The sequence below is a fragment of the Tauraco erythrolophus genome, chromosome 14, assembly GCF_009769465.1.
Source record: "Tauraco erythrolophus isolate bTauEry1 chromosome 14, bTauEry1.pri, whole genome shotgun sequence".
In the NCBI taxonomy this organism is placed as follows: domain Eukaryota; kingdom Metazoa; phylum Chordata; class Aves; order Musophagiformes; family Musophagidae; genus Tauraco; species Tauraco erythrolophus.
Genome location: NC_141478.1, coordinates 20992976 through 21018044, shown reverse-complemented (window position 1 = coordinate 21018044; position 25069 = coordinate 20992976). Strand labels below are relative to the sequence as shown.

The window sequence follows — 25069 nt, the reverse complement described above, 5'->3', positions numbered from 1 at the left end:
GGTGGAAGAAGTCAGCCCCCCAGGCAGTTCCCAGCAGCTGGCATGAGACATCTGGGGTTGGTCCTGTCTCATCCGTACTGACCATCGTCGGGTCTGACTCCTCTTGCTAATTGCCAACGCTGTGAGGAGATGCTCAGTAAACGTTCCTGTAAGATGGTGACTTTTGTAGATGCACAGATACGGTGTGTTCAGGAAGATCCAGTTGTCAGACGTCATCTCAGCACCGTCCCCTCTCCATTTGTGCTAGATGTGAACGCTGTCATTTGCTTGCAGCCGTGCTCCAGCCCTGCCAGAGTCGTATCCCTCCTTGGCAAATCCACATTAGTGAAACTTGGAGGTTATCGTTTGAGTCCAAACCTGGTTGATGCTCCTGGTGCTGATTACCGTGGCCTGCCTGGTGCTGATGCTGATGTGGGATAGCTGAGTATCTGGCCAGGGTTGGCTTGGCTGAGGAAAGAGGCTTTCTGACCCTCGCTGTAGTTATCTGTGCCAGAGCCTCTGACAAAGGCATTTTGGAGGGTGTGACGGAGGGGCAGAGACTCTTCCTCCCTTCTTCTTGAGGGTCAAGCTGCCGTGAGATGGGCTGGACCGAATGAGAGCAAAATCCACGCTTTATTTCAACTGCAACAAGCTTTGGGTGCCACTAGTGACAGGAGTATATTTAGACTTGATGTATATCCCTCGCCTTGACTTTGGGCTTTGGATCAAGGCGTAAGAGCTTTTGATGCACGCACACACAATAAGGGGGAAAAAAAATCAAACCCACGATCCTCAAAATGTTTGCAAATCCAAGAGCTTGCCCTCACCCCAGGTAGGCAAAATTAACCAAGGGTAGGATCAGTAAATCACAGACCCAGCCACTTTCATCATCGAACAGGAGGCGGCTGGGAGCTCAGCTGGCACAAAGCGACGTAACCACAGCAAGTCTTTGCGGGGAGGCTCACGTTCTGGTGCCACGGGGTTTTTTTTCTTTAACATCATTGCAGCGAGCCCAGCGGGGATCCCAGTGATATATGGTCAGATTGGGCCTCAGATGGGTGTGATTAAGAGAAAAAGGCTGCTTGAGGTACCAGGGGCCCCCACTGAACAAACCCCTTGCTGGGGTTGGTGCACGGACAGTGGCTGATTTACATCTGAATGGGCTGAGCTAATGCAAGCCCCCTTGTTAAAGGGATCTGATGACTTCTTCCTTTTCTGCACTTTGGATTTTGGTTGAACTCCCATGCTTTTATCCCAGAGGGGAGATTTAAACCATCCCTGCAAAGCTGAGGACACCCCATACAGAGATCAGCACATCAATGCCAGCAATCATAACCATGAAGGGGGTGGTTGTCCAGCATCCTGTTACTTTGGCCACTCTCCTGCCTCCACTTGCCATCAAAGCCCATCTCCAGTGAGGCCAGTCTCTGCTGCTGAGCAGTGGCTGTCATCTCTCGGTACTTGGGGGAGCAGCGGGGAGGTGGAGCGGAGCCCTACGGCGAGGTGGGAAGGGATCATGCTGCCCTGGCATGTCAGCATCAGTGGTGCACGACACCTCGAAGCAGCCTCCGCCGCAGCTGACCGTATGCGGGGCAGGTGTTGGCAGCAGCAGGGAGAAGATGGATTGGCATCTGGCCTTCAAATCTGGCCTTCTGCCATGCTGAGGGCAAAGTCAGAGCGGGCAGGAGTGGGGCAGGTGGCATCTCCCTCACCTGTGGTTGTGTTGAGCTGGGCTGGCGGGTGCTCTGCAGGCAGCAGCGAGCCCAGGCTGTCCCAAGGCAAGGTGTGAGTTGAGTAAGACATCATGGGTCTCATTAAAGTTAACAGGGGCTCAGAAACCCAGCGCACTGGGAGCATTGCAAGCGTCTGAAGGTTTCTGATGTGTTTGAATCCGGGATGTTGGCCGGAGCGGCGGCAGCTCCGGAGCACCTCGGTGGTGTTGGAGGCTGGGGTCAGGCTAGTCCATCTGGAGTTTCATGGCATTATCTCTTAAATGCCTTTAACTGCAATAGGATGGCCTGACTGATTGGATTGTGCTCTGTAATTAATTAGCTGGGTGCACTGTACGGGAAGCAGCTACAGAGGGAAGAGAGGGGGGAACCTGCCAGCGAGAGCTGTTAAGCTTCAAATGGCCATTTCTCGTTAAACCACCATCGTGCAGCACTAGTCACTGGGTGCAGGGGGTTGGTTCCAGTGTCCTGGCCCTCTCCAGATGAGGGATTGCGTTTTTGTCACCCGGCCGTTCCCCCGGAGCTCAGTGTGCTGCACCCCACCTCCACCACGGGACCCCCCAGCCTGCTCAGCCTTGGGGACCTGCTGGGAGGAGGGAGTCTGTTGATGCTGGGGTGTATATGGGGGCGGTGAGGGGGTGCCCCTCTGCTCAGGCAGCCGTTGCCAGGGTGCTGGACCCTGCCAGGGGTGTGCAGCCTGAGCCTCCCTGTGCCGCCGATGGCTCCCGCCTGTTGGAGGCTGCTGGGCACGGGGCTGGCACAAGACCCACCGCTCTTCCCTCCCTTGCCAGGGCTGGTGGGCTGCTCCCAGCTCCTTCTGCCGTGCATTTGCTCAGGCTCCTTTGTCTGCTTTTAGTATCCATTTGTATCTTTAAACAGAAAGCATCCCTCTTAGGTTAATTGGTTTGGTTTGGGGTTGTTTTTTTTTTTTTTTTTCCCCTCCCTTTGTGTTTACTGTGGGGATTAATAAGGAACTGCAGCATAAGGAAAATCCGCAGCGGCTCCTTGTTGATTGTTTAATTTAAGAAAGCACTGCCGGGCTGGGCTCAGCCTGCCCACTGCTGGGCCAGGGGCAGGGAGGGGAGGCCATGGTGAGCATCCCCGGGCCCAGGGAACAGCCTGGGAGCCACGGGCCACGTCCCCGCTCAGCTGGCCCCGACGAGAGCCATGCCATGCCCCCGCAACCAGCGATCCCTGGCAGGGACCTGGGCACCTGTTTTGCTGATTTTTTTCCTTCCTGCAAGTGTCAGGAGGCTTTGCTGTGCAACCCTGGGTGCAGCTGGGCAGCACAACCCCTGCCTTCCCTGGGCATGTCCCTTATCATGCAGCCCGTCGCATACTGGGGTGTCTGGGATGGGCTCTCCCTGACGGTGTGGGGGGGCTGGGGTGGAGGAGGGCAGTGTAAAACTCCAGGGGTTTGGCATCGCTGCTGAGCTGGAGAAGAGTTGTAGTGCCCTCTGCACCAAAGGCTGATAAATCTTGGAGGAAAAAAAACAAAGAAAAACCAACAAAAAAAGGCATGTGCCAGCTCAGCTTAACCCACAAAGGAAAACCACGTCATTTAAAAAAAAAAAAAAGCTTTTAAAAATAGATTTTTTTAGCAGAGAATGCCACTCAGGAGAGTCAATGAGCTCTGTTTCAAGAGTTAGGAAACAAAACGCTCCGGGAGCTGTGAAACAAAAACTCTCATTTTCAAATTCTCCCAAGTGTCAGGTGTGGCTCCTCGAGCTCCGTGTTTTTCCAGCCGGCTGTTCCGGATCCAGCCGGGCTGTGTGATGGTTGCTGGCTGCTCCTGGCCGCTGCTGCTTGCTGGGAACAGGGAATTTGCCATCCCGGGGAAGGGGACAAGCTGTGGCTTGGGTCTGTGTTACATCTTGCCTTGGTTTCCCACTTGCCGGCAGAGCCGAAGGGGAGGTGGTGAGCCCACGGAGCATCCCAGATATTTTTTTTTTTTTTTTTAATTGGCTAAGGAGCCCTCTCATTTGCTTCGGCTCTGACTAATGAGGCGCGTCTCACTTTGACAACGTGTCACAAGCAATAAATTTCTCGGGAGCTGCTGGGTTGCAGGGATGCCTTCATGCTCCTGCCTGGCCCTTGGGCCTCCTCCACGTTGCCCTGTGCTGCTGGATTTTGCCCCAGCCTGGCCCTTGAGCATCCTCCCAGAGAAGAAGAGAAGGATTGGGATGAAAGACCTGAGTGTGAAAGATCTTATGGAAGACATTTTTCCCATCAAAAATGCATTGTTATTGGAAGATTTTGCAGGAACACATCTCCTTTGGTGAGAAGGGATAGGTCCCCAATATTGATGGATCTGTGATTTTCAAGGCGTTTCCCATGGGAAGGCAATTCTGGCTTTATCAGAAGTGCCTCAGTCGCTCCAGGGGGTGCAAAGACTAATTTCTCCTTCTTTGCCCATCCTGCCTTGGTCAGGCCGTGGAGTGCAGCGACAGGGGCTGGAGCAGCTGTGCTGAGATCCTGGCTCTGGAGGGTGGTGTCCTTGTGCGTAGTAAGAGCGTATGGTATAGGTTTCGTATGGTATAGGTTTCGTATGGTCCTCATATAGGTGAGGAGAAGGCTTGTGGGTGAGCTGGGGGCTGCACCCTGGGGCAGAGATGGTTAGCCACATGCGACCATGAAGGAAGGGGTCAGATGCTGCTCTGTCCCAAGGTGTGGACACCTTCATGCTGTTTGTCACCTCTTGCTGGGGGAAACCAACCTTCCCTCTCCCGGTGTCGTTACAGGACTGCTCCAAGGTTTCTAATCATTGATGGGAAGCACCAACTATTAACACTGTTCCTCTTTGTATTCTTGATGGATTCTCTTTAAGCGTTGCTCTTAGTGGCTCTCCACTGTTAGCTTTTGTTTTCCCCTCAATAGCTTGTCTAATAAACGCCATTATCTTGGGCACAAATCTCCTTCATGTCTCAATTCCACTTGGCAAGAGTTGGTAATAACAGCGGAACAGCATCCTTTGAAAAGGGGCTCTGTCACCAGCGGCCGTGGATGCCACGTCTCTGCTTCCCACACCTGTCCCCAGAGCAGATAAAGACAAGGGGAAGATGCGTGGCCAGAAAGCAAAAGACATCCATAAATTGGATGTCTGAGGAATGCCGGCAGCAGTCGCCGCAGCAGCTCCAGGGATCAGGGCAGCTTGGCCCCTGCCACCTTGGTAATTAGAGAAGATGTGCTTATGGCCTGGGATCCTTCCTAATTCCAGCAGATTAGAGGGGAAAATGGTGGTGAAGGGCGGCAGCTTGTCAGGGAAGGAGATCAGAAGTGTTTCCTATAGCTTGAAGGAGCTTCTCATCTATGGCCAGGTAAAGCTGTTGCCTCCCAGTCTAAATCTGGTCCTGGAAAGGCTTTAACTGGTAGATGCTGGGCTGCTTACTGGGTTTTGCCTGCAGGTCAGTAAATGGAAGTATTAGAGGAGCTCCATGTTTCATGTGAGGGCAGCGTGTTCCCGAGGGTGTTTAAGCCCACTGAGACCTGACCCTGCTGCCAGAGCCGCAGCGACTCCGGCTCGTTCCTGCCCCTCCTGCGTGAGAAGCCGGAGCGGAGGGTGAGTGGGGTTTTAATTAAGGCAAACGCTGTTTCTGCAGGGCCAGGCAGAGCTCGGCTGCTGCGCTGTCCGAGCTTCCCGAGGAGGATTTCCCCTGCTCAGGAGGAAGGGGACCATCGGTGGGAGCATGCTGCCCGGGCTCCTCTTCTGAGCTCTCAGTTGTGCCATTGCTGGGATGTCTGGCTGCCTCCAAGATCTGTCCCCTCCCTGAGTTATAAATATTTTATTCTCTCGGTACCTACTGCATCAAATAATTTTTTTAAAAGGCGTTTTCTTTTTCTGTTGGTTTTTTTTTTTTTTTCTCCTTACTTGATTCTTGCATTTTTAAACGTACCCACCGCGCGCGCAGCACTCAGACACGCTCTCGGCTTCCCCCCAAATATAATTGCTTTAAAACTGCAGATAGTTGACGAAAGCAATTTTCTCTACGCTACAGAAGACTCCAGCTCCTCTCATCCCTCATGCAAGTCGTTCTCCCGCAGTCCTGCGTTCTCTCTGGCACCGTGCAATCCTCAGCACCCAGGCTTGCCATACCTCTCCTTTCCGGGATGATGCTCTCGCTTTTCCAAGGCTGTGGGGAGAGGCTTGAGCGGGCACGTGGTGAGGGACCCCTCTCTATAGGGGCTAACTACCTTCTGGTGCAGCTTCTGCTGAGTGAGGGTGATGCTCAGTGGCACCAAAGCCCTTCCCTTGGCCGTGCTGCCAGCAGGGTGCCTGCTGGTGCCATGTCTCCCTGGCTGCCTGGGTCCCGGTGCCTGGCACGAGCTTGTCTGGCTTTCGCAGCTCTGCCGCCCGCACGTTTAACATGCTCTTTCTGTTTGCAGGACGTGTTGGGCTTTCAAAAGCATTAATGATGAAAAATAAATTGGAATCCGAGAGAAATAATCTTCAGGCATTCTCTGTAGGCCTTGCCTTGCCTTCCTCAGCCATGTTGAAGGCTGCGGCTGGAGGGGAATATAAATGAGGAGGAGCCCTGGGTCCCTCTGATCTGTTGTCGTGCCTCGTGCTCGGTGGATCTCACCGCAGGGAGCCTGCCTGCTCGCTGGTGCTGATAAACCCGAGGGGATCCAGAGAGGGTGCAAGTGATGAGGCGTTGCTGGACCTTCTCTGGAGGCTTGCAGTCCTGAGTCAAAGAAGGTCAGAGACAATGGGGCATGCCAAGGCTTCCAAGGGGCTGCGCCCTGCTTGGGTGGCTTTAGTAGCGTGGGGTAGCATTTGTCTGTGCCATGCTCTTTGGTTCTGCACCAACCTGTCCTGGAAGCCAGGACCTTGTGTCAGCAACCCACCTTGCAGGTGGGTAAATGCATCTAAACGTGCTCTGTGCACACTCCAGCTGCAGCGTTCCCTGCCCGGTCGGTCTCCTGCTTGAGGGAAAGTTGGGACCTGCCCCGGGACCACTGCCCTCACAAGCATCAGGGGGTTGGTATGTGATAGGTGCCTAAAAACAAGGAAATGTGCTGCGTGTCTGAAAGCCAAGGGCTTTGGCAGGAGTGGATTCGGAGGCATGGAGGAGTGCCTGGCCCGCTGTTGCAACCAGTCCCTGCCTGAAACGTGACTTCCCACGCCTGGATAATTAACGGCATGTTCAGGTGGGAACATGGTGAAGAAAATCCTACCAAGTTCTTGGTGCTGATTTTTTCACAGGAGTTTTTGGAGGTTTCCTCTCCTCCTTCCCCCCATTCTTCCCTTGCTGGAGGGAGGGTGCTGGTCCCCCTTGGGATGTCCCAGCTGAGGCCAACAGCATCTCTGGAGGCACCCAAATGTCTTGGCTGGGCACTCTCACAGCAGGACAGGGTGCAACAGCTTTGTCAGCATCAAAACATTGGTCCCTGGAGGAGAGGCAACGTGCCAGAAAACCCGCTCATTTTTCCTGCCTCTGCTCCTGCAGAACGAACGTGGAGCTGGCACGGACCATGAGTCCACGGAGAGCCATACCTCAAGCCAGCCTCCAGCGAGAGGCTGTTCAGGCACCGTTGCCTATCTTTGCCTGGCCCCTGGGCTGCTCTTGGACACAAACCAGCCTTGTAATGAAAGCTTTTTCTATGTCTGTCTTTTTTCTGAACATCAGTTTAACATCTGGAAAATCCTGTTGCAACGGAGCCCAGAGCGCTTCAGAGATGCCCAGGAAGAGGACAGATGCTCTGTAGGGACCCCACGTATGCCAGGCAGGGAGAGAAACCCAACTGGCCTCCACGGAGAGCTGCCTGATCTGGGGTCAACCCTCACGCTTGCAGCAGGAAGGACTGAGGTCTGGTGGCTCTGAGCTCTGGAGGTTGTATAGCTGAACGCATTTTTGCTTGAAATTTGGACAGAAATTGTAGGGTGTTGGTGATTCTAGCACTTGGCTTTTTGTGTTCCCACACTGAGGATAGGTTGTCTCTTCCTTTCTCCTTTTAAATGGAGAGGAACCCAGATGTTTCCAGCTCAAAACCTACTGAACTGAGACTTTCTTCTTGTTTCCAAGGGATTGGGCTTGGTGTGGTGCGGGGAATGCCAGTGTCTGCTCCCACAGCATGGGTGCTCATTGCTGGGAGAGCCTGGTGTGGCATGTACCGTGTCCTCCCAACCTCGGGCCTTTGGAGGTGTCTAGATGAGGAACCAGGAGTTTGGGCAGGGGGGATTCACGGGTCCAAAACCTGCTGCAATCCTTACGTTAGTGTGTTAAGTGGTGCTTGTACATCCCTCCCTTCGGGGACTGGATGATGCTGGTGGCTTTCAGCTCCCACCGAAGCCAGAGTCGGGGCCATCTGGTAGCTGCGAGGTGCTCCGTACCTCCCCAAAGTGAGACTTCTTGCAGCGGTATCCTCCCAGTCACACAGTTATGTGCTGTCTTAATGGTGTCAAGCTCTGAATGAGTTCGGGCAATTTGCTTTATAAAGCAATGCACTAAATATGTCAACACTCAGTGCGTGTTTTTAATATAATATTTCAGATTGTTTTGAAAGAAGCCAAGATCCTTCTTTCCCTCTTCATTAGGAACGTTTTATGTGAAAGAGATGAACAATAGAGAGAGTTTGCCAGAGAGAAAGCTTTCCCAAGTATTTGTTGCTGCTGAGAAATCAGCTGCTTTTTAGAAAAAAAACCCTCAATGCATAACTATCAGGGCAATTAAGCAGCGTGTAAGCTGCCAAGGAAGGTTGTCGGGTTGGCTTTGCTGGAATTGTTGAAGGCCAGGCTTGACCGTAGCCATCAGGCATGCTTCAGGCACAGCGAATCCCTGTTCTCCAAGGAGGAATGGACTAAATGACCCACCAGCAGCTCCCGGCTGCCCAGGAGTTTCAGAAATACAGCCTGAGATGTTCTGGCATGAGCACTTCCAGGCTGGAGGAGGGAGCGGGTTTGTGAATCTTGCGCTGTTTCAGCCCAGAAACGATGGCTTTGGCTTTTAACTTGCTTCTCGACAGAAGCAGGGATGGGTTCTCTTCTGGTCTCCAGCTGGGAGGCTTGGTCTCCTGCCATGGAAAGGGTAAGACCTTCTGCCTGGCTGGTTGCAATGCTCTGTTCTGGCTGGCGCTAGTCAAAAGAAAAAAAACCCAACCCAAAGTCCCACTGCAATGCTTTCATCAGGGAAACTGGGTTCCTGTCTCTCTGAAAGAGAGTTTCTCTTTCATCACAAGTTGGACCAAACTTTCAGGGAACTCAGAACTTTCCTCTTTAACAAGGACAAACCTGGGGAGATGGTGCGAAGAAGCCGTTCCCTGGAGCCCAAACCAGCCCTGGCGCTCCTTCCATCAAGCCTCCCCCACCATGGCCCCGTGGTGGTGATCTGAGATGATTTCCTCGTGAAATGGAGGGCAGCCAAGAGCCTGGAGCCTTCCTGTGATGGAAAAGCCTGTCTGAAAGCCAGGGAGCCTCATTAGCCGAGGTGGGTGGCCCCGGGGCGGTGGACCCTGGAGAGGACTTTGAGTGAAGAGAGTGATCCTGCTGCCAGGATCAACCCAGGAGAAATGGTCCAGGCAGGAGAGCATGCAGATGTTGGCATGACAGCTGGCTGTGTCGGGATGCTCTGAGCCGGAGCTGGGCTGTGCTCGTGCAGGTCTGACCAGGGCAGGAGGGGACAGACAGGGTGGCTCCGAGGTGGGACCTGGCACGTTGTGTGTGTGCTGGCTGCAGGATGCTGCTGGGGATTAGGGGAGGCCCTGAGGAGCTCCCTGGGGATGCTGCTGCCCCACAGCACCATCCCCTCCTGCACCCAGGACAGGCAGGATTTGGTTTTTCATCACCTCCTGGTAATCCTGCTGCTCAAATATTCTTCCTGCAGATCTTTTTTTTTTTTTTTTTTTTATACTGCTCCTAAATAGAGTGTTTAAGCTTATTCTTTTCTTTTCTGTGAAAGAGGCAGTAAATCCTTTATCCTGCCTGGCTATTTCTGTGTGCGTATTTTCTCATTGTGCTCCAGCTTGTCGGTTGTGTCAAAGCCTGGAAACCTTGGCCTCTGTTGGACTCCAGACTTGGATTTCTCTGTATTTAACAACACAGGCTTCCTTGGACTAACAGTTCTTTTCTCTCCCCTTAGTGTCTTTTCTTTTTTTTCACTTTTATTTTTTTTTTTTTTTAAAAATACCTGGTTAAAAAAAGCCCTGACAGAAGGGAGCAAGCAGAGAGGTAACGGTCTATCGGGTTCATCCCAGCACGACCTGCCAACACCAGCAAGGAGTCAAAGCCGGGGTGTCCTCCCGTACCCCCAGGCCTCTGGGGTACCAGGGGTGCCCTGGGGAAGAAGACCTCTCCCTGCTACTCGCCTGGGCGAGGGAGCTTTCCGGAGATTAAGTTGGGATCGGGGTTGCCTAATGCTCGGGCAGCGGATCCGATGAGCACAAAGGCAGGATTTTGGTGCACAGGGGGGATTAGCTGGGGGGAGGTGGATGGCTGCCTGTGCGCTGGGGACATGTGCGGTGCCTGCTCCTGGGAGCAAATGTGGGGTGCTTCCATGGGGCAGATCTGATAGAGGGCCAGCCAGCCAGCTCTCCTCGTGGCTGGGGACAGGGAGATCAGGCTGTGATGCTGATGGCTGCAGGTGGGACTTGGCGTGGTGGCACGTACCTGCTCTACATCCCTGCGGTGGTGGCAGCAGCCTCAGGGGGTCAGTGCCCCCGTTCCTCGGGGCCAGCTCCACCAGCTCTGCTTCGCAGCCGTGCTGGCGCTTCGGGAACACGGTGGCAGCTTAGCACGCAGGGCAGCCCGGGTGTTTGCGCGAGAACAAAAGAATAAACAATGGAAACTGTGATTAATTAGCGCAGCTAATTAGCAGCGTGCTTGGCCTGGGCTGGAAATTGGTAAGCTGCCAAGATCAGAGGAGAAGCTGGGAGAGTGACTCTGGTGGGAATCTCTTTGGGGATGGGCGGGGAAAGGGAGAAGAATGCTTTCCCAGCACCTCTTCGCAACATGCCTGAGCTGGGATTGGGGAAATCACTGCCCATATTCCTCGGAGGTGCTGCTGGCACACAGTTATCACCATCCCCAGCAACATCCTTCCAGTCCCCAGTCCTGCCTTCGCTAAGAGATCGCTTCCCTCGGCCGCAGTCAGCAGCCCGGGCTGGGTGTTAGACCCCCGCTGTGCTCCAGTGCTGCAGGTGTTAATTATCGAGCCCTCGTTAAGGTCGGAGGAGTTGTCTTCCCCGTGGAACAGGATCCTCCTTGCTCACCTTCCCCTACACGGTACAGCCGCCTTATTCTCTGTTCTCCTTTTGCAAATTAGCGCCAGGACCACGATCAGCAAGCAAATTTGCAGCGAGCACATGGCGGGCTTGGAGATTTGGAAGAATCCTTGGCAAATATTTGCCAGCCTCCGCCATGAACCTCATGAATACTTTTCATGACCGAGAGATGCTGAGCATAACTGGCAACTTGGGATAGGATGCCAGACCTCGTCTGGGGGATGGCTCCTAAAAAATACCTAAGCTAACAGCACGCACTTTCATCCCTCCTCCTTCCTGCCCTCGCGCTGTGCAGCGTGGGGATATCTGAAGATGTGATACACTTGACTGCATCCGTTGCAGGATCACATCATTCCCATTAAAAGGTGGCTGTGGCTAAATACCATTTGCTCAGCGAGGTCTGAAGCGGTGCCCTTCGGAGTAATTGGGAGACACGGCCCCTTTTCTGAGGGCGGGAGAGTCTATTTTTCAAGGCGCCGTCGCTTTATTATTAATTTGTTAAACACTGACTGCTCAGAACTGTTTGAGACGCAAAAACGGATGCGAGCTCTGCCTTGGGGACCTCACCGCTAAATAAATGTGTTAAATCAAACCCATGCTGGAGAGGATAGTGCTGCACGCGAAGGTGAAGCTGGTTAGAGGAGGGGTGAAGGTGCCACCCCCTCCATCAGGAAAGGGTCTCGCTTCTCTTTCAGCGTTGAAGTCGGGAGGAGTGCTCAAGTACCTGCTTTCTCTTAGTATTTCCGAGGTGGCAGCGGGACCCCTTGACTTGGAGACAGAGAGGAGGGCTGCCCATGCCTCATGAGACCCCTTTGAGCTGGGGGGTCCTTCCCTTGCATGTTCTTGGCTTTGTGTATCAACGTGGGCAGGGGGGCTGCTTGCCTAGGCAAGCTTGTACTTTCTCTTACTCCCTGCAGTGATGCTGGAAATACAGCAGCACCCTCTGGGAACAGCTCCCAAATATCACCCTGCACCTGGCAGGAGCCCTTCAATGGGTGCTGGACCTCTTCAAGTATCCACTTAGTGCCCACAGCTGTGAGGTTCCCACCTGGTTCTTATTGTTTCCTTGATGATGGGGAGGGGGAAATAAGGCCAATATAGAAAAAAGTCAGTATTTAAAGTTCTTCACCTTCCTAACTTTCAAGTCAGACTTGCTGTGGGGTTGGATTGCTCGGTGGGTGTTTCCGAGGACGTGTGCTCCCAGCCTGATGTCTCCTGTGCCTTCTCACCCGCAGCCCCCTGCGCCCGGGAGCCATGAGCCGCCCTCAGCACCCACAGAGCCGCTGGAGCAGCCCCCTGTCTGCAGCCCCCTGGCGCTGCTAGGCTTCCCTGCTCCCCCAGCAAGGTGCCCATTGCCGTCGGGGAGAACCGGCTGTGCCCACACCCAGCCTCCCGTGTCCCTCCCAAGGTAAGGACCACATCCTTTCTGTCTGTGAAAAGCAAGGGGGTTGCAAATGCAAGTGAAAGCCGGGTTGTTTTTGGGGTCATTGCTTCTTCTGCCTTGCCTGCGTGGGCACTGTTCCCTGGGCAGCATGCACAGCTGCCTGCCTGCAGTCTGCCCCTCTCCCCTGGGCTTGCCAGGAGGGCAAGGCCCTGGGTCAGGGACAAGAACTGCCTTTGTCTTGCAATTAAAAGGTGATTTTGAAGGTGGGGTGGCTCCCTAACCTGTTGCTTGCAGAACAAATCCCATCTGTGATTTTGCTCGTTGTTTCAGAACGTAGCTTGGGCTGCTGCAGGGAGCTGGGCTCGGGTGGGACTGGCACCTCGTGACTGCCTCGGCTTCCCTGCTGTACTTCGGAGGATAATTGTATGTAATTTGCCTCTTAACGATGCTCTGGAGGTTTCCCAAGCACGCGCCGCCTTTCCTCCTGCTGTAAAAGGCTTTTGGGGTATTTTGGAGGCTTCCTGCGGTAGGGAAGCAAGGGGTGGCTGTGCGGGGGTGTTTGGGAAGAGGCTGAGCCTCTGTCTCAGACAAACAACCTCGTTTGCACTTTGCAGTAGGGTTTTCTTTTTTTTTAAGGTTAAAGAAATAGAGTTTGGTTTGCAGGGAGTGAGCTGGGGCTGAGGCTGATGCAGGGCAACCACCCTCCCGATGGGCACAAAATCAGTGTTCACAGCTGAGGAGTGGAAATCAGGTTTAGAAAAAAAACCACCTCGATTTCTGGGCTTGCTTTGAGGTTTGAGATCTTTGGGTTTCTTGTTTTCAAGCTTCTCCTTGCAAACAGAGGTGTCAGCTGTGCGCAGGAACATATGGGAATCACGGCTTCTCCATGTGTGCCATCCCCTGTGCCAGGGGAGCTGGGACCTGGAGGAAGATGGGGATGTCACCAGCGTACAGCAGGGTGGGAGAGGGCACAAGACCTCCCTGCCTGCATCTCTGGAGCTGAGATCAGCTGGGATGCTCTGGCTGGGCGAAGCAGGGGCCGGTTAGCACTGTGGAGCCTGACATCCTCAGCTGTAAATATCCAGCCTGCTCTAATCCTCCCAGTAGCTCCAGCACTGCTGTTTTCCTAAGAGTTATTTGACTCTTTGTGTTGCACTTCTCAGACAAATGGCTTTTAAATAAAACCCTCTGCTAACTCGTTAGGCCTCCTGTCCAGGTCACTTCCTGCATGGGTGATTTATAGGGCTGCTTTTAACATTTTATTAACTTTAAATCACCGGGGCCAGTCAATCGGAGTCTATCCCATTAGCTGTGGTGAGTGGCAGCCTGGGGCATCAGGGCTCTCCTGCAGCCTCCCTCGCTTCTGGGGAGGCCTTGATGCTCCGAAAGCAACCGCAGGGTGAGAGATGGGAAAGAACAGGAGGAGGACTCAGATAAGGAGGAATAGATCTGGGATGGATAAGTGAGTTGTGTAAGGGTCAGGGAGATAATGGGGCTTGTGATGGTATCTGGGGAGCTGGCTTATCTCCTGCTGTCGGTACGTGGTTTTTTGGCTGCATCACCTGCAACGTGTGCTGGACCGTGCAGCGGTGGCAGAGGAGCATCAGGGCTTGGTTAGGCGGTGGCTGCTCCGGACCGATCCCAGCAGGACATTGCTGCCAGAGCATCCCTGAGCACCCACCCTGGGTAGGATATGCCTGTATAAAACCCCTTCCGTAGCAATGCCAGAGACAGAGCCTTCCTCCTTGCTTAGTGCATGCCCAAGCCCTTTTAGCTCCTGACATCTCATCCAATCCAGCAGACTGCTCCTGGAAAGCCTTGAATCCTCTCCCCTCCCACCTCAAACCCTCCCCTGCAGCTCCTTGCCCCTTTGAGCGGAGGCAGCTACGTACAAGTCCTGCAGTCCCCGGCGGTGGGGTCAGCGGGGCTGGGCGCAGCGCTGGCACGCAGGAGGTGCCCGGTGCTGCTGGGGGCTGAGCGAGCAGAGAGCACTCCGGCTGAGAAATCCAAACGAGACAGAGATCGTAAGTGATGTGAGGCTGCAACAGCAGCTTTTGATTATCTCTGGTTTTGTTGCTGCTCTCCCCCCATGCCCTGTCTTTGTTCCACCTGTGCTCGGAGATGTTATTCAGTGGAGTTTTCCAGCTCTTGGTAGCAAGGGGGAAAAAAAAAAACCACACGAACTCCTGCACGACCAGAGCTAATGAGCTCTCTCTGGAAATAAAAGCATCCTGAGGACAGCCTTGCCATACAGAACAGCCTGTTCTCTGTGACTGCTCCGGCCACTGCCTCTGAGCGATGGCCCAGCACGGAGCTGTTGGGAGCTGAGCGGAGCTGTCACCTCCCATCCTTCCCCCCAGCCATCGCTCATGTGAGGCACCGAGAAAGCCGAGCCGTGGTTTGCTCCGCTGGCAGAGCTCTGCTCTGGAAACAGGGATTTGGGAGCATTTGTCCAACACCCTGATGCAGAGCCTGTGCGTGCTTGCAGGACAGGGTAAGGAGGGAACACACGTTCCCATGGGTCAGGACCAGCTCTAGCTGGCTTGGAAAGGGATTTGGGTAGCGCCTCGGCTCCCGTCACTGGCTGGGAATTCCCTGGGGTGGACAGGTGTAAGGAGGTGGGCTCGCTGCATCCCCGCCTGCCTGCATGGAAAGCAGACCTGCAGTCCCCGAGGGCTGTCAGGGTTGTCAGGCGTAGGGCCACGAGGGAATTCATCTTGCAGCAAAGTGGCATCTGAAAACCGTTGCTTCTGATGTGCCCGTGATTTGCTGAAACCTGCGTCTCCTTTGTCATATTTCTGTCTGTCTCTGCCTCAAATCCCAGAGCAAAGACTGAGAACTTGCTTGCAGAGAGGAGCAGGTTGTTTTTTTTTTTTTCCTCCACCTTTAAATATTTATTCTGAGCTCTCGAGATACGTGCGCTGTGATCTGGGGAGCCTGCCTGCGTGCTGGCGGTGTCTCCTGCATGGCAGGGGGGGGCTGGCTGCCCTTCCCTCCCGGGAGCGCAGGCAGAGCCTTCCTCCTCCTCCTGCCGCTGCTCCTGTGCAAGAGCTGGGACCAAGAGGAGTGACGTGGAGTCTTCACCTCTTCCCACACCTGTGCTCCTCTGGGAACAAAGCTCGAGACCCACTAAAGCGCTGTGCAAAGAAGGCTGGGGGTTGTGGGCTGTGTTTTTTGGAGAAGGGGCTGAGACAGAGGTAGAAGCAGCCTGGCCCATCCAGTGACACATCCCAAATGGCACCCAGCCCTCTGTACCCTGCCTGGCTTTCCCTGTCCCCAGCAGCACGCAGAGATGCTGCTGGAGGTTTTCCCTCTCGTCTTTGCAGCTTGTCCAGGGCTCTCAAGGTCACGCAGGTAACCGGAGCGATGCTGCCAGCCTTGGCTTTGCAGCCTGAGCTGCCGTGCTGCTCTCAGCTGTGGCTTTGGGCCTCCCTCCCTTTCTCTTCTCTTGCTCTCTTTTTCCAAGCTTTCCTGCTGCCACTGTTTGGGTGCACGGATTGAATTCAGGGAGTGCATCCCCCTGCCACTGGGATGCGTGTGCCCAGCATGCCAGTGAGGAGCGGGGCTGGTGCCAGGGAGCAACAGCTCTGCCCTGGCATGTGCTGGGCACCGAGGGGCTGTGCCAGAGCACAGCCATGCTGCAGACATGGTCCTGTGGGTCCCTGTGAACAGGGAGATGGAGTCCCAGCTGGCTGCAACCGCCACCCTCCAAGCATTTCCCTGGAAGCTGGTTCTCCTGCAGAGCTGGCTCACCTCCGCCTCTGCCACGAGGGTGCCTGGACCAAGGGAGAGGGGATTCTGCATCTTCTCCTTCTCACTCAAGCATGGTGGTGGTAAACTTGTAGGAGAAATGCCTGGAGCTGGTTTCTCAGCAGCTCTGCAAGGGATGGGAGGGTGTCTGCCTTTCCAGGTGAGCACACAAATTGCTACCTCTGCCTCCAGCTGCTGCAGCCCAGGTGACCCGCTCATCAGCTGGCACTCGTTGTCAGAGAGGCTTGTCCCTGGTCCTCCCTGGTGATGCCAGCCACGGGCTCCCTGGGACCTGTAAGTGTGTGGGCACTGATGCAGAAAATCCCCTGCAGAGGCCTAGGATTGGATGGCAGGTGCAGCTCTGCCAGGAGATGCCTTGAAACCAGTACGTAGCCAAAGGCAAGAAGAGGCAAAGGAGACAATAGCTGATACAGTGGGATTTTTAAATTATTATTTTAAGGAGAAATAAATGCAAGCCAGCTCACTGGTACAGTGCTAGCACCGCAAAACTGAAGTCCAGTAAGCTGCAAAGTGATGAGGTTGGGACCGTGGCCGTAGTTTCCTGGGCTGTGGGCTGTTTTTCCCACGCCTGCCTGCCCTCTGCCTGTACCCGCCACGAGCTGGGCTGGCAGCGGTACCAGCCCTCTCAGCTCTCACTGAGTTTCAGACCAGATCAGCCTCATTAGCAGGAAAAGTTTCCCCGAGATAAGTTACTGCTGCTGTACCAAGTGCAGTTATCCCTCTTTTCTGCTATTGCGACTGCGGGCATTGAAGTTTGCTGCTCTTACACCGTGTCACAGCAGAGCTCTTGTGCACAGGAGGGTGCTGCCAGGAGAAAAAGTCAAATTACAGCAAGGACGGTTTTTGGAAAGAAGCTCTTGTTATGAATTTGTTCGCACTTGGTTGTCTCATGGGGTCAGAGCTGCTGAGCCCATGCAGAGTGATGCCAGCCCCTGCCTGCCCTTCCTGGCTCCTGCCAGCCCTTCCTGGCACTTGCCTGCATGTGGTTTGGTTGGGGTGGTGGCTGTGAGAGGTTTTTAAGGAAGGTGAAGATGTGCTGTGTGTCGGGCTCCTGCTCTGCCCGTGCCCCTTCCTCCTGGCAATGTCACCCCCTTGCCCAGGGGTGCAACACCCCGGGGCTCCCTGGCTCCGGCAGGATTATTCCCTGAGCAATGCATCTGCAGGAACAGACAGTGCCAGAAGTGTCTCCTGGGAGTGAAAATATGAGGTCTGAGACTTGTAGGAAACATTTCCTTAAGATTCAAGCTTATTCAGTCATCGGTCATTTGACGTAACAAAACCCTGTGGCACTCCATGAGCCATGGGGAAAGCTCCCAGAGCACACACTGGGCAAGTTTGCAGCTGGATGTTGCAACAACTTCTTAGTGACTGGTTGGGATAAGTCATATTTCATAAAATCGGCCAAGAAAAAGATTGCTGATTAATTCTTTTTAATAAACCACGGTGAGCAGTGTGTCTTGGTTCAAGCCAGCCTGACTTTTACAGTGATTCATGCATTTTTCCACCGGAAACATGACTTTTGTGGGGAGTGCTGGTGCGCGGGGTGCCTGCTTGCCTTCGTAATTCCCCCCCCCCCCAACCCCCACCCCGAAAGCACCGGGGTGTGGAAAAATGCTGAACTTCTCTGTGGGAACTGCAGGGGAGACTTGAGAGGGAGGAAGAAAAAGAAAGAAGAAAGCCAGTCTTGGGGGGGAAAAAAAGAGCTGAGCCGAGACATCTGCACGTGCCGTCCTGGGCTCCCGGGGTGAGGTCTCATGGGACCACCTGATGCTCCCTCTCGCAACGTGCCGCAGCGCTCCTCCGGCGAAGCGAACGCCCGAGGAGACGTGTCCCAGCGTCGCTCGCTTCTATTTAATTTGTTTTTTTTTTATTTCCAGCGCCTTGGCTCGGTGCTGGAAGCCGGCTAGCCTCCGCGGTCCTCCGTGTCGCTGGGATCCACGGGTCTGGGGCGGGGGAGCGCGCGCAGGAGGCGGCAGCAGCGTGCGGCTGGAGGTGTAGCGTGTGTCCGTGTGATGCTGCGTGTTAAAAACAGCCGGGGTGGGATGGGGAAATGCCGGGCGAGGCACTAGTCATAGGTGCGAGCCGTGCCCGCGCCTCGCAGGCGGCACCGGGGGCGGCGGTGGCCCTTGCTGCCACGTTGGGGGTTGTTTTTTAGTTTGGAACTGGAAGGGAAAAAAAAAAAACAAGTAGTGGTTCTGCTGAGCCTAAGTTTGAAAGTTAATTTGGTTTCTCGGTGAGGGTTTTTTTTGACTGTTCATGATGAAAATTGCAGGTATTTGGCCAAAACCTTGAGTTTCCCAGCACAGGTAAAGGAAAGGCGGCAGCGTGGTGTAGAGATGGAGTCGGGAAGGAGGAAGAAGGAGAAGTCAGCCTGGAGGCTGGTCCAGCCCCGGGAAGCTGCAGGCTGGTTGGCACATCCCTTGGTGCATAACACCCCACGGCAGCGTGGCCCTGCCCGTCGCATAACCTGCCCAGGTCCCGTGTCCCCGCAGCCGCTCCATGGCATCAGCAAGGGCTGCGTTCCCAGAGCAGCGTGCCTCCTCCTCCTCCTCCTCCTCCTCCAGCCCCCGCTCCACCGCGGTGCCCATCCCGTATTCATTGCGATGCCCGTGTACTTCTCTAAGCCCAATATACTTTGAGTTACTGCTCATCTATTCCTCTTGACATCCTCATGCTCATAACTAGGAAGCCTGCATTACCCGTTTGCACATCTGTCAAGCTGCGTGTTCCTTGGCCATTTCCAGAGATACATAAAATTGCCCGTGGTTATGACATTATTGACAACCCACCCCGTCTCCTTCCCCCTCCCTGAGCCCAAATGGCTGCCTCGCTTTATGAGGATTGATATTTGGGCAGTAAATATTTTAGAGCCTCATCTGATGAGTGTGCCTGTGCGGGTGAATACATTTCTGGCTGAGGACAGATGTTGGAGCTATCTTCATTGGAAATGCGGGGCCTTGGCTTTCTCCCTCCTGCCTTTGCAGCATCTCTGTTGCCTCTCTGTAGCCCCCAGTGCCTGTTCCCAGTGGGAAAAAGGGAAAAGCCAGGCAGAGGTTGCCAGGTAGGACTAGGGCTGGCTGGGCTGGCAGAGCTCTGTGGAGGATGTTGATGGCCTGTCACTGTAGCATCCTGATGCTGGGCTCCCCATGTCCGCAGCAGCAGGATTGAATTTCTCTGGAAAAAGTGTTTTCTTTTCCCAAACCCAGGGAAACCACCAGTGCCTGCTGGGTGGGACAGGTAGTTTCAGCCCTTTTGACAAAGAGAACGAGCTGTCTGTGGTTTCCAAGGGATATATTTTGACTCGGCTGTTCTGAAAAGCCACTTCATCTCCAAAAGTTTCAAAACACACTTGGGTAAATGCCTCTAAAAAGGAAACAACTTGGGAACAGCATGGCCTGGGTGGCCTGAACAATTTTTTTTTTTATCTTGCTGAGAAAAGCAAAGGAGCTCATTTTCAATTCCACAAAACGATTTGCTCTCTTTACCTTCAAGCAGCAAAACAAAAACTCTTGCCTGATTCCTAGGGAAGAGGAAAAGCAGACGCAGCTCCCGCAGAGCGAGCCGGAGCGGTGGGAGCAGTGCTGGGCTGGGCTGCAGCCGGCTGTGGCGTGGGTGGCACCGCTTGGCTTGGGCTGGCTTGGGGCACATGCAAAGCAAGTCAGCCCAGGGGTGCCCCTGCTCTGTACCTTCTTTTGGCTGTTTTGCTACTTTTATTTCTCTCTGAGCCTGGAGTGAACGCATTGGAACGTGTGAAAAATCAGCTGCCTGGGGTCAGCCTTGCAGCCGCTCCATTGCAATTCCTCGGAGCCTTTCTCCTGAGGGCAGGAGTTTCCTGGCTCCAAAGTGGGGTGCTGCATGCTGGGCTGGGACCTGCTGCTGGGGGGGGGGAGGCACCAGGGCGAGGTGAGGAGGGGGCCTGCCACCCCTGCCAGCGCATCACCTGAACGCCAACTGTTCCCAGGGCGTGGATGTCCTTTCCCCACCCTCTCCGCTTGCTGACGGGAGAGTGGTGTGTAAAGGGGACTTGTCAGCATCACTGGATTTTTAGGGGCAAGGAGTAGGATGGAGCATTTCTGGGTCCAAGGGGGTATGTGGATTTCCAGCAGTGTGCTTTGGGCCAGAGCCCGTCAGCCACCTTCTTGGGGGCAGCTGTGCCAGTGTTTGGTGGTACCATGGTGCCAGTGCTTGGTACCATGGGGTCCATTGCAGCTTTCGCGCCCAGTTTGCTCGTGCAAGGAGAGATGTGCAACATCGAGGAGCTGATCTGTATGGGATAGATCTGCAAAAATAGTGGGGAGAAGAGATGGTGTCCAGCTCTGCTTGCAAGGGTTTGCGTCTCCATCTCCAAAATGCCTCGCTGTGGGAGCCGCGTGCTGAGGTGAGGAGTTCGGTGGCCCCATTTACTTGCCACCCTGGCCCTGGCTGGTCCGCTCTTTAATGGCAGTGTAGTATCTATTTATTTATGATTTCCGTGGGTGGTGTTTTGGATGATCTGTTGAGCCAGAGTGAGATATTTTGAGGCACAGTGAGATATTTTAAAAACATCTCATCACTCTGGAAATATCTATGGTGTGATAGCTGCGTATTAGTCATTCGGAAAGGGAGTGATTTCAATGAAAGAAAAAACATTTCATCTTGTCAGGGCATTTTCACTCACTGTCTGCCAGGCAGCTTCTGTCAGTCTTCAGTCTCTGTGCCTGGTTTTACTCTTCTCAGGCTCTGCCTTTTTATTTTATTTTCTAACAAGGAATAAAATAAACCCTCTAATGGATATTGGTAGCTATGAACTCATCAATTGTCACTAAGAAAGAGCCTTTAAGAAGATGCGATAAACCCTCTTTGCACTGGATTATTTCCAGTGGGATTATTCCTCCCGGGGACTATCTCTGTTTGGAAGGAGAAACTCCTCCTCCAGGTATTGGACTTTGAACAAAAGCCCCTGCCTCCAACATGATTTATCCCCCTGGAAAGCAGGAGTCATTCCAATACTCTCACACACCAGCTGGGGATGCAGAGTTAGGCTTGTGGAGAACAGGAGGAGAGAGAGTTTTCTCCTAGGAGGGGAAAAAAAAAAAATCTGTAAGAAAACACAAATGACGAGGCCCCATCCTGCAAGAGAAAACAGCACAAAGCCGTTCAGCAAATGAAAAGCCAAATGAGCTGTAAAAAAACCACCACCGTGGTAGGAGAGATTTTCACTTGGAGGGAATCTGCTATAAATCACCTAATATTCAGCTTTGCACTGCCATTTGGGAAAACGTTCATCATGTTCTACTGGTCTCTGCTCTACTTTCTGTATATCTATAGCTGCAGTTTCTGTACGACAGCCCACGCGCCCCGGGGAGGAGGCGATTCGGCCGAGATGCTCCCATCTAGTTTGCTCGTTCTCCATAACCAGACTAAGAGTAACTGTGCTGTAGTTACGCTGCGAGTACTACGCACCCGTCGCTTTGCGGGACGCGGTTGCCGTTGCCTTGTGCGACCAGCAGATAACCACTTAAAGGACTCAAAATGATCCCTCTGTGGTGAAATGCTTGGTCGGTGTTGATACCCGGAGTTTTCCTGGGGTGCAGGATGCTTGAGCACATCTACGGGCACCTCCAGGGAAGCCTGGTGGGGACGGGCTCGTGCCCGAGCTGTTTTGGGGGGATGTTTCTCAGCTGCTGTGGCTCCCCCTTGGCCATCTCCTTCAAGTCAGGGAGTCCTGCCTGAGTGTTCTTCGCACCCACTGCCAAAGCCCTCCGTGCCCAGGCGGCTCCACTGGAGCTTGCCCGCTCCTGCCGGCACTGTGCCGCGGTGCTGAGCTCTGGCTGCGTCCCGGTGAACGCCCACCCCACCTCCTGCCGCTGCGGTCAGAGCCGCTCCAGCCAGGGATTTAAAATAGAAGCTATTAACTAAAGAGCAGGGGAGGGCAGGGGGGAGGCAGCTGGGTCACTCTGGGAGGATGCCAGTGCTGTCTTGGGGTTTAGTGAGCCCTGGTGCCTTGGAGCCTTCTCTGAAAGGGGCATTGCTCCCCCTGAAAGCCGAAATCGGGAGGGTCGAGGTGGTGGCTGCCTGGACCAAGTGCCTGTAAACCCCATCGAACGCTAAAAGCTGAGCTTGGCAGGGGGGAACTTGTAAGTTTGACAACTGTTGCCTTTTATTTCTGGCAAAATGAAATGAAAAAGGCAAACGAGAGCCATTTCTTTCCTTTAGCTTTTTCCCTTTCGCACTTGACCCAAAATATTCATCTTTTGGTTTGCACTTGGAGCTCCATCGCCGGATGCCCTTAATTCGTAGAATCATAGAATGGTTTGGGTTGGAAGGGACCTCAAAGATCATCTAGTTCCAACCCCCCTGCCATGGGCAGGGACACCTTCCACTACGCCAGGTTGCCCAAAGCCTCATCCAACCTGGCCTGGAACACTTCCAGGGATGGGGCAGCCACAACTTCTCTGGGCAACCTGTTCCAGTGCTTCCCCACCCTCAGAGGGAAGAATTTCTTCCTTAGATCTCATCCAAATCTCCCCTCTTTCAGTTTAAAGCCATTGCCCCTTGTGCTGTCACTACATGTCCTTGTCAAAAGCCCCTCTCCAGCTTTCTTGTAGCCCCTTTAGGTACTGGAAGGCTGCTGGAAGGTCTCCCCAGAGCCTTCTCTTCTCCAGGCTGAACAGCCCCAACTCTCTCAGCCTGTCTTCAGAGGAGAGGTGCTCCAGCCCTGGGAATTAATTGATCCAATTAACACAAACTGACCTTTTGCATTTCTTGGCCAGAGGCAGAACTTATCACCTGCGGGGTGAATCCTCTGCTCTCTTGGTGTGGCATCTCCTGCATCCCTTTGCTGGTGGCAGTGTGTCCCCGTCCTGTGCCCCTGAGTCAGCAGTATGCCGCTGCTGCTGGCATGCTCTTTCAGCTTAAAAAAAAAAAAAAAAAAAAGTTTCAGTATTTAAAGTATTTAAGCAGATGGGAAGCCACAAACTACAGTCGGTGGAGGGAGCGTGTTTCATGACTAACAAAATATGCCAGGTAGGCCGTTCCACTTGAGATATTTTCAGGAATATAATCACTTTCACACATCTTCATAAATTTGCCAAAGTGTTAGTTTTCCCCCATATGGATCGGGGAGGATGCAGCATGTCATGACTGTTGCACAGCATCGTGAATGCTGTATTTTCGTGGGGTTGATTTTTTTTTTTTTTTCTTTCCCACCCAGGCTGTAAATGAGATAAAAAATTTGATTTTCCTCTTTTGATTTCCCCGTAATTAGCGTGAGCAGAGAGTCATCCTCAAGCATTTCGGTGGGGCCATTCCTTGGCCTTCATCCAACACAGGGTAGAGGAGGCAGTGGTTAAATCTCTAATAATTGCCCCAAAAATGGGCCAGGATTGGGCTGGAGCAGTGCTGGGGATGCTCTCCCTGGTGGGATGCCAGCGGGCGATGAGGGGATGCTCTAAGGGAGCCCTGAAGGCTCCTTTGAATAGATGCTCCAGCATCGCAATGGGGTAAACAAATGCCAAATATTTTGAAGTCATTCAGTCTCAGCATTGGATTCTTTATTTTCTTTTTGGTATCATGGCAAAATTAAATAAAAGGACCCATTTTCTGCATGTTATTGATCTTTCACTCAAAATCTGGGCCCTTTTCCAGGAAAAATGAGCCCTTTTGTGAACAAAGAGACAGGCACCTTCCCAACAAAAGTCAGCTTTCAAATCCAATGTTCTGTGTGTTCGAAATTTCATGTTTCTGATGGGAAAATATCAATTTCACTCAAATTTGTGGCAAAGTGATGCTGGAGGGGGGTGTGTGTGACTGCCCTGAATGGATTGATGAGCACTTGAAGGACAGATTGCCGGAGGGATTCAAAAGCAAAGGGAAAGGCAACCTTGTCACAGATTTCAAACTGCTTGTGTTGTGAACCTGGAACTGGGCTCTTGGGCTGGAAAGGGCCTCACCATCCTCATCCCCAGGGCCTGGAGCCTTCATCTGCACATGGCAGGAGGGCTCAGCCTGGCTCTCCTGACTGGATCCCAGTCTCAGTGGTTTATATTCCTTTTTTGGTTTGGTTGGTTGTTTGTTGTTTTGTTGTTTTTTTTTTTTAGTGTGGTGGCTGCTGGGGCCAGATACTGAACTGATGTAAATTGGTGTCACCCTGTTGCTTTGGTTGGATGCTCCAAGAGCTGGTTGCAAGTGTCTTGGATGAGCGGGGCTTTGCCAGCAGCGTTTTACAGGACGAGTCGTTAAAATCTCTGTAGCTCGTTTTTTTATTTGTTGGTAAAGCACTTGGGAATCACTTGGGAATCGCTTGGGAGGAGATGCGTTACGCTCCCTCGGACCGTGCAGCCACGTGGATGCTCAGCTGTCGGGCAGGGCTGCCATGCTGGGTATCCTAAACTCGTGTTTACAGAGCAGCCTGTCGCCGTTACACCCCCGTTATAACCAGGGGGGCTGCGTTCGCCTCCCAGTCCTGCTGCTGCATCCTTTGATAGCAAGTAAATCGATTTTCCACATCTGTTTTCCACCTGGGCAGCGGTGAAGCTCTTTCCTCGCTGTAACGTGGAGGGGATGAAGGCAGCGCTGGCTTAAGGGCATCGTCCGTCCGGCACCTCCCTCCTTCACCGCTGCTACCTATAAAGTTTCCCTGGTGACTCTGAGCAGAGAAGTTTCTTTCCTTCCCACCCCGATGGGATTGCTCCCGGTGCTTTGATCCCCGGCTGCGTGTGTAAGCTGGCTTATCTTTGGAAAGGCACGGCGGCGCTGACAAGCGGTGCAGGAGATGGGGGGGCTGTAGGTGGATCGTTTTTAGCAGCGTGCACGCACGGAGCAGACAGCTTGGGCATGTTCCAAAACACTTCCCACGCCCCCAGGCGGAATTTTAAGAAGCTGGGGCATCTGCACATTCAAAAAGCTTCAGGGTAGAGGGGGGTGGGGGGGAAAGAAGGAAAAAAAAATCCTGAAGGCAGGCAGAGCGAGCAACCGGCGCGTGGAAGGGGCGAGCAGCACCCACAGGCTG

General features: G+C 53.6%; 1 protein-coding gene across 1 annotated transcript in view; it reads right to left on the bottom strand.

Moving 5' to 3' along the window:
• Positions 1-18668, bottom strand: part of CSPG4 (chondroitin sulfate proteoglycan 4) — a 77443-nt gene extending 58775 nt beyond the window's left edge. The window contains exon 1 of the mRNA XM_086620578.1: positions 18548-18668. Coding sequence (XP_086476704.1) covers positions 18548-18668 — 121 coding nt within the window. The remainder of the gene's footprint in view (positions 1-18547) is intronic.
• Between the last annotated feature and the right edge of the window lie 6401 nt (positions 18669-25069).